General features: G+C 35.8%; 1 protein-coding gene across 2 annotated transcripts in view; it reads right to left on the bottom strand.

Annotated features, from left to right (window-relative positions):
* Nucleotides 1-3,506: 3,506 nt before the first annotated feature.
* The window catches only part of LOC124358939 (inositol polyphosphate 5-phosphatase OCRL-like), an 87,399-nt gene continuing 78,476 nt past the window's right edge, over nt 3,507-12,429 (bottom strand). For both annotated transcript variants that reach the window (XM_046811214.1, XM_046811215.1), the window contains one exon: nt 3,507-5,234. In XM_046811214.1, coding sequence (XP_046667170.1) covers nt 5,071-5,234 — 164 coding nt within the window. In that variant the 3' untranslated portion in view covers nt 3,507-5,070. The remainder of the gene's footprint in view (nt 5,235-12,429) is intronic.

The following is a 12,429-nucleotide window of genomic DNA, read 5'->3' as shown; positions in this document are numbered from 1 at the left end:
CTGCCCCCCACCAGACTCACTAAAGACACAGAGACCTCTATTGACTGGATATGCACGAATATCGACCCCCAAGCCATTCAAGCTTCAGTCGTTCTCTCTGGCCTTTCGGACCATACATCCCAACTGGCCACACTACATCTGACAGCAGGAAAATATAGCAGAACTGTAACCGAGAGAAAACGTTTTTTTAACAAGAAAACCATGACTCTCATAAAGGATACGCTCAAAACACACGAGTGGAATAGTATATACAATACGGAAGATGCAAATCAAGCATATACAAATTTCCACCTCATCATACAAACCGTTCTAAACAGCAGCTGCCCATTCAAAAATGTAGCAATCACTCGCCGAAAGAAAACAACTTGCTGGGACGATGAATGCACCACCTTAAAAAATTCGTATATAGAAGCCTTAAACAAGGAACTTTGTACTGGAAAACCTGAAGACAAAGCTGAATCAGCACGGAGAAAAAAGGAATATGACATGAAGCTCAAGACGCTAAAAAAACAACAAACATCAGACCACATCTCTCAGGCCGACAATAAATCAAAAGCACTGTGGCAAATAATAAACAATGAAAGAAAAAACAACAGGCCAAATCTCAGTAAATGGCAAATTGTCACAGACGGGGAAGTACTGCAAGATCCCAAAAAAGTAGCAAACACCTTCAACTCCTTCTTTGCCACAGTCGCAGAAAGGACACTAAAACCAAACAACCTAAACAATGGGCTACTTAATATCTACAATCCACCCAACATGACAAATAGCAACCTAAATCTACGACCAGCAACAGAGACTGACGTTATAAAAGCCATAAACTCCCTAAAACCCAAAACATCCTCGGGTATAGACGAGATCTCGGCTAAACTCATCAAAACCTGCAAACATGAACTCACTAAACCCTTGACTGCTCTAATAAATAAATCGCTTCAACAAGGAATATTCCCCACTATGCTAAAAATAGCCAAGGTCTACCCGAAACATAAAAGTGAATCAACGAATGACTTAATGAACTACAGACCGATCTCCCTGATATCAACCTTTTCAAAAATCTACGAGAAAATTGTCTTAGATAGGCTATTATCCTACCTAGAACAAAACAATCTAATGACCAACCAGCAACATGGATTCCTAAAGGGACGGTCAACAACTACTGCTCTAATACAGTTAACGGAGTACATCATTGACCAACTCGACAACGGACATGCAGTTACTAGCCTGTTTCTTGACTTCAATAAGGCATTCGACTGCCTTAACCATGACCATCTCCTTAACAAAATGAAGTCCCTAGGGATAAATGGGAAGACGGGAGAATGGTTCCATAGTTACCTAAGTGACAGAAAGCAAATAGTTGAAATTGAGCATGAAGAACAAAACAAGCGAAAAAAAATCTATTCTGACATGACAAGCATTGCCAGAGGAGTATCTCAAGGGTCAGTACTGGGGCCGGTACTGTTTCTCCTCCTAACAAACGATCTTCCAGACTACCTAAAGGAATACTGTGAAACAACAATGTATGCAGATGACACAGTCCTCACCATAGCAAATAAATCCATTCAAACCCTGAAAAGAACTACTGACACTGCTTTTAGTTACACAAAACAATATTGCCTAAGAAATGACCTTGCCCTTAATGAGAAAAAAACAATACAGCTAATTTTCACCACAAAAAACAAAGAATTACCTCTACCAATCCCTGGAACTGCAGCTCAGGATACAGTCAAATACCTGGGCATTACAATGGATTCAAAGCTCACATGGAAAGCATACATAGAATTACTTTGTAAAAAACTCTCTTCAAGCACTTATGTAATAAGAAGGGTAAAACACACAAGCAATCTGGAAACTGCAAAGATAGCCTATTATGCACTATTTGAATCTCATCTCAGGTACGGAATTGTGACCTGGGGCGGAACATCTGCTACCAACCTGCAAAGAATCCTAAAACTTCAAAAAAGGGCAATAAGATGTCTAGCAGGCCTAAACTACCTCGAAAGCTGTCGTGATGCCTTCAAGGAACTCAAGATCCTGACGGCCCCAGCGCTCTACATGCAAGAGGCAATCATGCATGCTGTTCTCACCAATCAAACCCGACAAAGAGACATACACAACCAAAATACACGCCATGCTTCAGATTTTGCTCTGCCGCCTCACCATCTAACACTCTTTACAAGCAAGCCTTCCTATAAGGGAGCCTTGCTCTACAATCAACTACCAGTCCACCTCAGAGAAAAACCAGAACGCCACCTCAAGAAACATCTCACAGTCTGGCTCCAGGAGCGACCTTTCTACTCTATTCAAGAATTTTTAAATCCTGTAACTCTCAACTATTAACATTCTTTAACTATCTCATGTATTGACGCATTGTACTGTTCTCTATGAATATGTGAAATAAAGAAAATTGTCTATTGTCTATTGTCTATTGATAATTTTAATACTCTTCTTACTGTTACATTTCAATTTTTTTTAAAACCTGCACTGTTGGCAATCAGTGATTTTTAGGGGAAAATTCGCCATTTATAACAAAGGACTAGGTTGTGTGCTTATACAATTCAAATTGGTTCTTTCCTCCTGCACTATAGATTTGATTTCTTGTTTGCTAAATATAAATATATGTATTGTATAATATACTCTGTAATATATTGGAATTGACTGATTAGAGGCCAATGTACAATAAAATATTAGTTAGTAATTCACTGATACTAACAATTAGGTTAGATGAAGAGATCTACAAATGCCAGCTTTTATTGCTGTAACAACTTTAGGTCTTTTCAAAGGTCCAATCATTGTCTCAATTACTGTGTTCCATTTATTGCTTGAGACTTAAATTGTTCTTTACTTTATTGAACTAGTATGATTAATCCACAGTATTATTGATCTGCCCCCAAAGAAGTTGACTGTTGACAAAAGTTGGGAAAGAAAGGTAAATTATCTATAAATATCTGGACTAATTTTGCAGCATTACCATGAATAAACACATCCATTTAACACGATGTTTTATATATATATATATTTTTTTTTTTCAACCAAATTGGTTCAGTTTAAAAACACATTACCCTTGGAGGAAGTATAACTTCTAATACTTTCTGCTATTATTTTTACCAACATTAGTATGAACAATTTTGTAACACAACCAACTAATATTTTAGTAAACTAGCAAACAAGAAATCAAAATTTTAATCCACTGGGAAGAAGTTTGTTTTTAACTTTAACTGACATAATTAATGAAAGTAACATTTATTTACTAATCTAATCATGTGGTGATATGCACGATGCAACATAGTTATACAAATACAACGTGTTTTATTTACGATATGAAAAAATAAATTATTATATTTTAAAACTAACATAATCTTTTATAACGATAATGGAATAAAACCATTAAGAAAGTATTACTCCCGTATCTTTGTATACATTATACACTATATTAAGGTGCACCTTTTTCTAAATTAAATTAAACCTTGATAAAAAACTGCTCTTTGTGGTTTATTTGAATATATTTCTCCTAATTAAGATCCTGATGGAAATACTGCATAGAAAATGTTTCAGAATTAAAAATCTTGGATAAACTAGTATTCAATAAGTTATTTGTAACTATCTATTCCTTATACAAGGTGTTTCAGATTAATTAAATAATTATTCTTAATTAGATAAATACAAGCACTAAAATTTACAATTAAAACAAACACTTAATATCTAATATAAACAATTTTATTAATTTCGACCAAGATTTAAATGAATTAGGAATGTCATACATGTTTATTAAAAGTATTATAGTTCTAAAAACAGATTATAATGAATTATTCAGTTATATTATTGACAGACATGCGCAATCACTGTTCGATTTACACATTGACCACCACGAGGACCACCAGTGGTTCTCACTGATTTGTACCTTTATCAGGATATCTTAGGTACGTCATGATTGGACCATCAGAGATCACAGAATAAGAATGTCCTTATAAAGATATATTAGGCTCAATAGATTCAGTAAATGTTAATAGAAGTTACAGCTGAAGACCACTGATGGCTATCAGATGTGGACCCTCCGTTTTTTTTACTTAACCCATTGAGGTAGACAAACGCACTGGTTACATGGTCGGCATTTGACTTTACACTGTGCACGAGTTCACCATATTTTCGCAAGATATCATTGGTATTCCTCATAATAAATGTTTAGATGCAACAGACAAATAAATAATTTCGTTTTCATACTGTGGCTAACCTTATTTTTTTAAATATTTTGTGTCTGTTCCGCTGCTGATCAGCTGATAGCTAATCTTTTATGCTGTGGTTTGGTACATCTGATATGGAAGATAGGTATTCCAAAAATTACTATTAACAATCCTTTGAGCATCAGGTATTTTCGACAAGTTCATTTTAAAAAGCTCTATGATTTTTTAAATGCAAGTTGAAAGACCAGGTCTAAATTAGAAATGTAAAAATATTTTGAAAATTTCATATTTTTGTAGTTTTTATAAATATTTTATATTTGTTGCAGCATAAAAAATATATGAACAACAGCTTTTACAACGTGATATACATACATTTTTATTACAATATTTAGTTAGAACAACTGCCATTTAAAATGCTTCTCTAAATCTCATGTTAATGCATAAATTTATAGAACCAACTTTGGTTATTCATATTGTTATATCTTATACTAAACGATATTCATGTATTAATGGAACACAATACTTAAACATGTATGACTTTCTTTTCATTATTCATAGCCCAATCCAAGATGGATTAGGAAACTTTTTAATACTTTAAGTTTCCCTTTTTGTATAGCATTGAACTTAAAAAAGCCAACTTTTTTAACTTACGCCTTGTAAATATAGTCAACTTAATTATTTATTGTTTTACAACAATAAACTTTGCAAACACGATGTTAACCACACAAAAATTGATTCCTACTATTTAGCGCTATAATATAGAAGAAATATATTTCTAATATTTGGTGTATTATGACTTTTAATATGTTGTGAGAACAAATACAAAGAGCAGTTCGCCAAGGTTCTGGCAAGACTAGAACTACACTGGCCTGCGCTGTGCAGAGACACGCGTCTACGAGCAACCCATCACCAGCTCGCTCGTGTCGTTCACCAAGAAATGGTACACAAAGTTGGCCTTCTTGCGGTCGGCCTCCTGCTGATTGGACTTGGTGCGGGCTGAGCTCGGGTTGCGACTGCGTGGTGGCTCTCTGATGAAGATGCCACCAAACAAAGTGGCTGTAACAATACAGGAGTATCTCCAATACTAACTCTTTGTTTGCTTACACCTCGGTCTGGTGTCAAACCACAAACTAATAATATCAACTTAGTCATAGTCATAGTCATAGTCATATTTCTTTATTAACATATTCTTCAAGAACAGTAATAGAGTCACAATGTTAACAAATTACATAATTGATATTAATAAATAATCAATACAAGATGTTAGAGCCTCCAATCTTCCTTGTTTACTTCTGTGAATTCTTCGATGGTGTATATTGGGTGGTCCACCAGGAAGTTGTGAAGACATCTTTTCAAGGCAGCTCCCTTGAGGTTTTTCACAGCTTGTGGCAGGAGGTTCCTCAGCTTCCTACCAATGTAGGATGGTTTTTCCTCGAAAAGTGATGTCCGATGTAGAGGTAGTGTGTAATTTCCTGCATGGCGTGTGTTATGTGTATGAAGGGTTTTTCCTGTTTGTACATGCAGTTGGTCAGCATGCAAAATTACTTCTTGTATGTAGAGTGCAGTAATTGTCATAATTCCCAAGGTTTTAAATGCTTGTCAGCAGCTTTGTTGGTGTTCGAGTTCCGCTAGGGTTCGGATAGCTTTTTTCTGCAGGAGTAGTACTCTGTTCAGGTTTCCTGCAGAGGATCCACCCCAAACAGCAAGTCCATACCTCACATGAGTTTCCACCAAAGCATAGTAAGCTGTTTTTGCTGCCTCCAAGTTGCCGATACATTTTATTCGGCGTACTACATATATACCAGTGCTGATTTTTTTGCAAACCTGGTTTACATGCTCAGTCCACGTAAGTTTGTGGTCAATAGTTACGCCAAGGAATTTGATATGGTCTTTTCTTGATACATCAAGTGGGTTAGGGATATAGTCCTTCCTCTTGCTGAAGTTGATGTGAACTGTCTTCGATGGATTCATGGCTAGATCATTCCTTCTGCAGTAATTGAGGGCTTTACTGAGAGAGCTTGTGGCACTTTCGTACACTCCTTCAGCAGAGTCATTCTTAATCAACAATGTTGTATCGTCTGCATACATCACACAAGTGGTATTGTGATCACGTATATAAGCTGGGAAGTCATTCACAAATGAATCGCTTCATGCAAAAAGGGCTTCAGTCAGCCAGTTTTACTTTTGAGTAATTCAATAAAAACTTTTCTATTTCTATAAACATTTTTTTAAAAACCTCTTATTATTTTATATATTTGATATGAATACACACCTTTCAACAGTACTAGTGAGGGAAACTAAAAATTGTTATTTTCATAGTGAAAAATTTTTTTTTTTACTAGCAGACTGAAGCCCTTTTTGCATGAAAATTAAAATGACCCTTTTAAATATGATATAAAACTTTATTTCTTTAATTATTTTTACTTTTTATTAACATTAAAATGTATTTTTACTATTTCAAGCTTTTGATTATGAGTATCTGTAATTCAAAATTCCAAAGGTATTATTAAACAACAGTTTTTTTATACATTTATTGATTGAAAAATGTACCTACAACACCGTGTGGAAAAAGAAAAATTAGTACTAATAAAAATAATATGTTTGAAAAACGTAATCAATCATCTTGGACTTCAGGTGCAATGTGGTCAAGTGTAGGCCAATTCATAATATCTTCGTAGAAGTCTATGTGTTCATGGGCAACGTACGGTAGAAGATTCCTGACGTCGTTGATTTTTGAAGCTTTTATGGGTACTTTACCAGCTGGATAACACACAGGTGGTGGCAATGTTGGTTTTGGTTCTGGTTCTGGTCCTTACACATTTTAAAAGAATGAGTTACAATGCTGTCAATGGTTTTTACTGGCTAATATTATACCAAACTGATTTTTATCAAAGGTCAACTGCTTATAAACTGCTTATTTCAAATCTGATTTTCTTTTCTTTTGGAACTCGCTTCGATCTTGTTTCTTGAGATATGCAGCTTTTTTTGTAGTATGTTTTCCAAAAGAGCTTGAATCAAAGATGTCTTTTGTCTCAACTTCTTTGACAGAAAACTTATTGATTCCTGGTTTTGCGCTGCTGTTTTCTATGAGTTTTCTGATTTCACCCACAGAGTAAATTCTGTCATACTTTTTCACATGACGCTTTATCGTTGCAAAAGTCCTGTCACAGGGCAAAAAAGAATGGCCTCTGACAGGAAAATACATTGTTATCTTGCTGAAACGGCCGGGGTGTCAGTAAGAAAGCAACAAAAATCTACTCAGTGCGTGATTTTTGTTCTGCCCGCTGCAGTTATCAGAGAACAGTCGTAACTCTGTATATTCTGGGGGATGGATTTGAGATAATCCCATAAGAAAGAGCACACTTCATTAGGTGTCTTGCTGGCTGTACCTTCATGGTATACATACACTTTTGCTGACTCTTTTTTTATATCATGAATAGAGAATACATTAACCGTGATTTGTCTTAAATAAAACGTTTCTTGTACGGGAATTTGTGGTATACTGAGATTTTGCATGAAGTCCATACAAAGGGAAAGTACGTGTGGCTCGTTTCTTTGAGTTAGCTTCATTTGTAATATTGATAAAAAACTTTTTTGCTCGTCTTTTATGAATGATAAGCTCGGCAGCAGCTGATCTCTTTGCTACATCGTTCAAGTGAGGACTCTTTAGCTTTGTGTTGAGCTCTTCACACGTGCAGCAACAATCAATTTGCGGTCTGCCAAATCTTAAATTGTAGTTTTCATTGAAAAACTCATAAAAGTAAGCAGAACTACAAATTCCTGGATGTTTGTCGACCAATGCACGATATAAGGCGTTTGTGCAGAGTCTAGCATCTAAATATTTTCTAGTTTTCCCAGAATAATGACTAAGTTTAGTTGGGTAACTTTCAATATGGTCCCTAATGATTTGTTGTTTTTCAATACTCAAAGTGTTTGCGCTCTGAGACTTTCCTCTTTTATCAATAGGGTTTTTTCCTTCCTTGGCAAGGGCTCTCAACCGTTTAACTCGTTTGTCGCTTATTGATAACAGAGACAAAAAAGCTTTGTAACATACCTGCGTCCTTTGGTTACCAACCAGGAGAAAGTATGTATACATTTTGTCAACATTGCGTGCGTCTTCTCCTTTCCTTGGACGTCTTTTCTTGACGTCATGAATTTCAATCAAGTTCTGGATTGTACAGGTCCTGATCATTTTTTGATGGAAGGTCAAGAAGGCGTTGCAATATGTTGATTTGGTCAAGTTCAGTCAATCCATCAAAGCATTTAAATCTCTTGCAGCTGAAAAAAAAATATTAAAAATTAGTGGTGACAAGTACAGTACATATTAACAAAATAAACCTTAATAAATTTAGGAAATTTATAGTTTATAAAATTAGGTTAGATTGGGTGTTGCAATATACGTACTAATATGACCATTGCAAGAAATTCAAGCTAACAAAATTGTTAATAAATTAAAATGTAAGGGACTCTTACTTGCATGGAGGCCCTGTTGTTTTAGCTGGAACTATCCTCCCTTTATAATCTTCATAACTCCAATCCCTTGCACCTTGACACTCTCTTAGTATTTCTTTTCCATTCTGATTCTCTTTTTACACGTTTCCTCCCAACTACTACTTCATTTTCTTGGTCACTCTCGGAATCCGTCTCACTAACCATATTGAATACCTATTATCTATAAAACTTTAATAATTAAGTGATTTTCAGATCAGTGTAATAACAGTTAAGCAACACATAACCTCAAAATGAAAACCTAACTAAAACAAAGCAGGTCTACCAATCGAGCGAGACATACAACTAATGACCAACAATGCAATCAAAAACAGATGTTTTAATATTCTAGGCAAAAAGGACTTCAGTCACTGACTGAAGGCCTTTCTGCATGGAATATTAAAATTTTACTCTGGTTTTTAAGACATTGGAGCAATGGGACTAAAGCCCTTTATGCGTAAAAATGTTGGTACAGTCATTAGCAACGATAACCTATAGCTAACTCAATTTCGCCATTTTGGTGACTGAAGCCCTTTCTGCATGAGGCGATTCAAATAAGACAAAGAGAACTGGGCCCAAAACAGATCCTTGCGGTACTCCGCGGGTAACAGGTAGTGGATTGGATTGATGTGAAGTAGTTACACCATAAATGGTAGTTTGCAGCTCGACTATTTGAGATCGGCCTGTGAGGTAACTTACAAACCATTTGTTAGCTGTGTCTCTGATTCCTAATGATGTTAATTTCTTTGAGATGATGTCGTGGCCCAGGCAATCAAACGCCTTGCTGTAGTCAAGAAAGAGTGCAGATACGTATTGTTCTTTGTCTATTTGGTCAATAACATGTTCAACAAGGCTGATGATGGCAGAGTTGGTTGATTTTCCTTTCAAAAATCCATGTTGCTTTTCGGTTATCAGATTTTCTTGTTTTAGGTGAGCCATGAGTCTGTGTAGAGCTATTTTTTGTATGATTTTTGAGAATGTTGAGATTAGAGAGATGGGACGGTAATTTTGGACTTCCAGTGTTGAACCTTTTTTATGTTTGGGGTATACTTTAGAGAGCTTAAGGGCTGTAGGGAACTCACCAAGGCTGAAGGACTTATTAATTATGCTGACTAAAGGCGGCATTAGCTCTTCAGAGCAGTGTTTCACAATTTTAGAAGAATATTCATCCACTCCACTTGAAGATTTTGATTTTAGGGCATTTATGATGTTCCGTACTTCATTGATGCATGTTGGGGTTAGATATAGAGATTTATCAACATAGTTAAGTGGAGTTTCGTAATTTTCATTATCATCTGCGTCCCCTGGGGAGCAGTTATTCTGTTTCAGCGCCAATTCTGCTACTTCTGTGAAGAAGGTGTTAAAGTGGTCTGCAGTTTGTGTGGGGTTGTCCAACATGTTTCCCATTCACTGAGAGACATATGTTTGGCTGTAGTTGATGTTTTCCTCTTCTTTCATTGTTTATGACATTCCAAAGAGCTTTACTTTTGTTGTCAGCCGAGTTGATGAAGTCAGCATTAGCATTTTTTCTTATTTCTCTAAGTTTTTTATCATAATTTTTTCTTTTTTACCACCATATCTTCTTTGTCTTGGGTATTTCCTGTGGTCTCAAATTTGTGCAGGGCTTTTAGAAAGTCATTTTTAAGGTCTTTGGCCTCGTTGTCATAATACACATGTTTCCTTTTGTGTTTTTGACTACATTTTTTAGTAGGACAGGCAATGTCTAGCGTTGCTTGGAGAGTTCTATGAAAGATGTTGTATGCTTGCTCTGCATCTGGAGCCATATAGACAGCATTCCAGTTTTTATTCATTAGGAGAGATTTTATCTGGTCTGTATTAGAATAACAAAAGTTTCTCTTGAGAATGATCTGTGGAGGGATGTTTACTCTCCAGTCATATATTTTTATAATTTGAGCAGTATGGTCAGAAAGTCCAGTTTCAAGTATGGCTGTGCCAATGTTGTCCTCGATTATGTTTGTGCATATGAAGTCAATTGAGGTGGCAGTGCTATGTGTGATACGTGTTGCAGGAAGTGGCAGTCTTCGGATGTTATGGGTGTGTAGTTCATCTTCTAGGATAGTGTTGTCTAGGGTTGTTTTCATCCTGTCGATGTTTATGTCTCCAGCAAGCATGATTTATTTACTGTGTGCTTGAGTATATTCTAAGATGTTGGATAAGGCATTTACACCGGCTCGTACATTCTCTTTGGGAGATCGATATACCCCAAGAATGTGTATGTATTTACCCATGGATTCAATTACTGCCATGGCTGCTTCACAGTTAAATTCTTGGCAGAGGTGGGATATGTCAGTTGCTGTTGTGCAGTTTTTGAGGGTTCTTTTGGCATATATGGCAACACCACCAAGCTTATGATTTTCTCTGCAGTATTCTGCTATGAGAAAGTACCCTTCAATTTTTGTATTCTCTATTTCTATTTTTTTTCAGGCCATGTTCAGTAAGCACTAGTATATTGGGGTCAATGTCATTAAGAAGGTGGTTAAGTCTGTCTAATTTTTTGTCTAGTCCACGGATGTTTTGGTGTAGTATTTTTAGGTTACTTAGGTTTGTTTTAGATTTGAGTTTATAATATACCTGTTTTTGAATTTGATCTTTTTCTGTTGGGTTTGGTCTAAAAAATTGTGGTTGTTTTTTTGGCTTGTATTTTCAGTTACTGTCGTCAGATGGGGTGATAGAGACTTTTCGTTAGTAGTGGTAAGTTCTTGTGTTGCCTTATAGTGCTCAATATACTTGTCGAAAAAGTCCTGGTATGTTTCATTGGGTGCTTTAAGTTTAGCTGTACAAGGTGGTGACTTATTAGATTTCTGAGCTGGTTTTTTGTAATCTTTAGACTCCGGCATTGTACAAATATTTTTTCTGTGAAACATGGCTTCCACTTCGATCACTTCAAAGTCTCCTTTGTCCCTTGGTATGCATGTGGGAATTGGTCGCTGTTTATCTGATATGGTTAGGACTGGGTTGTTGTAAGGTTCTTTGGGGTAGGTTGTTTGCTCTTTAATTTTTTGTACTTGTAAAGAGATACTAAATTTATTTTTGGAATTCCCATTAATCTTTTGTTTTTTTAAAGAGTTATGAGATTGGTTTACAGCTTCCCTTTTCTTTTGATTTGTTAGATTTTCTGCACGGTTTTGACTATCTAGGTTTAAACGGTTAAGTTTTTGCTCTAGAAGATAGTGATTATTTTTTAGTTGAACAATCTCTGTTACCAGTGGGGTTGATTCAGCTACTGAAAATGGTGGGGAGTCTGTTTGTGTACCAGCTTCTTCAAGAACCTTTTCTTGGGACATATTTTCTTGGGTTTTTAAACGTTTTTTTAAAATTAATATTTCTTTAGATAGCTCTTTAATCTTTTGTTCATAGTCATTTAGAACTTGTGCTTGTCGTCTATCGTGGTCTTCAAAGATTTGTTGTGTATCAATAAGTAGTTGCTTTTCTTTTCCAAGTTGCCTATCCATATCAGAAATTTTTTGTTGAAAATTTTCTACTCTTGAGAGATAAGTTTCTTCCTCTCGGCTGTAATCTTCAATTTTAGCCTCCATACTGTTTAGCAAGAAGTTTAACCTTCGATTGTCTTCTTTGAGGGCCTCGTTTTCTTTAAGCAGTGCTTTTCCCAATTTTGCTGCCATGATTAGACTGTCTTCCCCATTTTGCAGTTCACTTTCAATTAAGCTTTCTTCTAGCTCTGGTAGTGTACTTTCTAATATTGAGTCTTGACTAATATAGCCTTTTAGGGTTTTATTGGAGT

The sequence above is a fragment of the Homalodisca vitripennis genome, chromosome 4, assembly GCF_021130785.1.
Source record: "Homalodisca vitripennis isolate AUS2020 chromosome 4, UT_GWSS_2.1, whole genome shotgun sequence".
NCBI classification, from domain to species: Eukaryota; Metazoa; Arthropoda; class Insecta; order Hemiptera; family Cicadellidae; genus Homalodisca; species Homalodisca vitripennis.
This window is presented reverse-complemented; position numbering and strand designations above follow the sequence as displayed.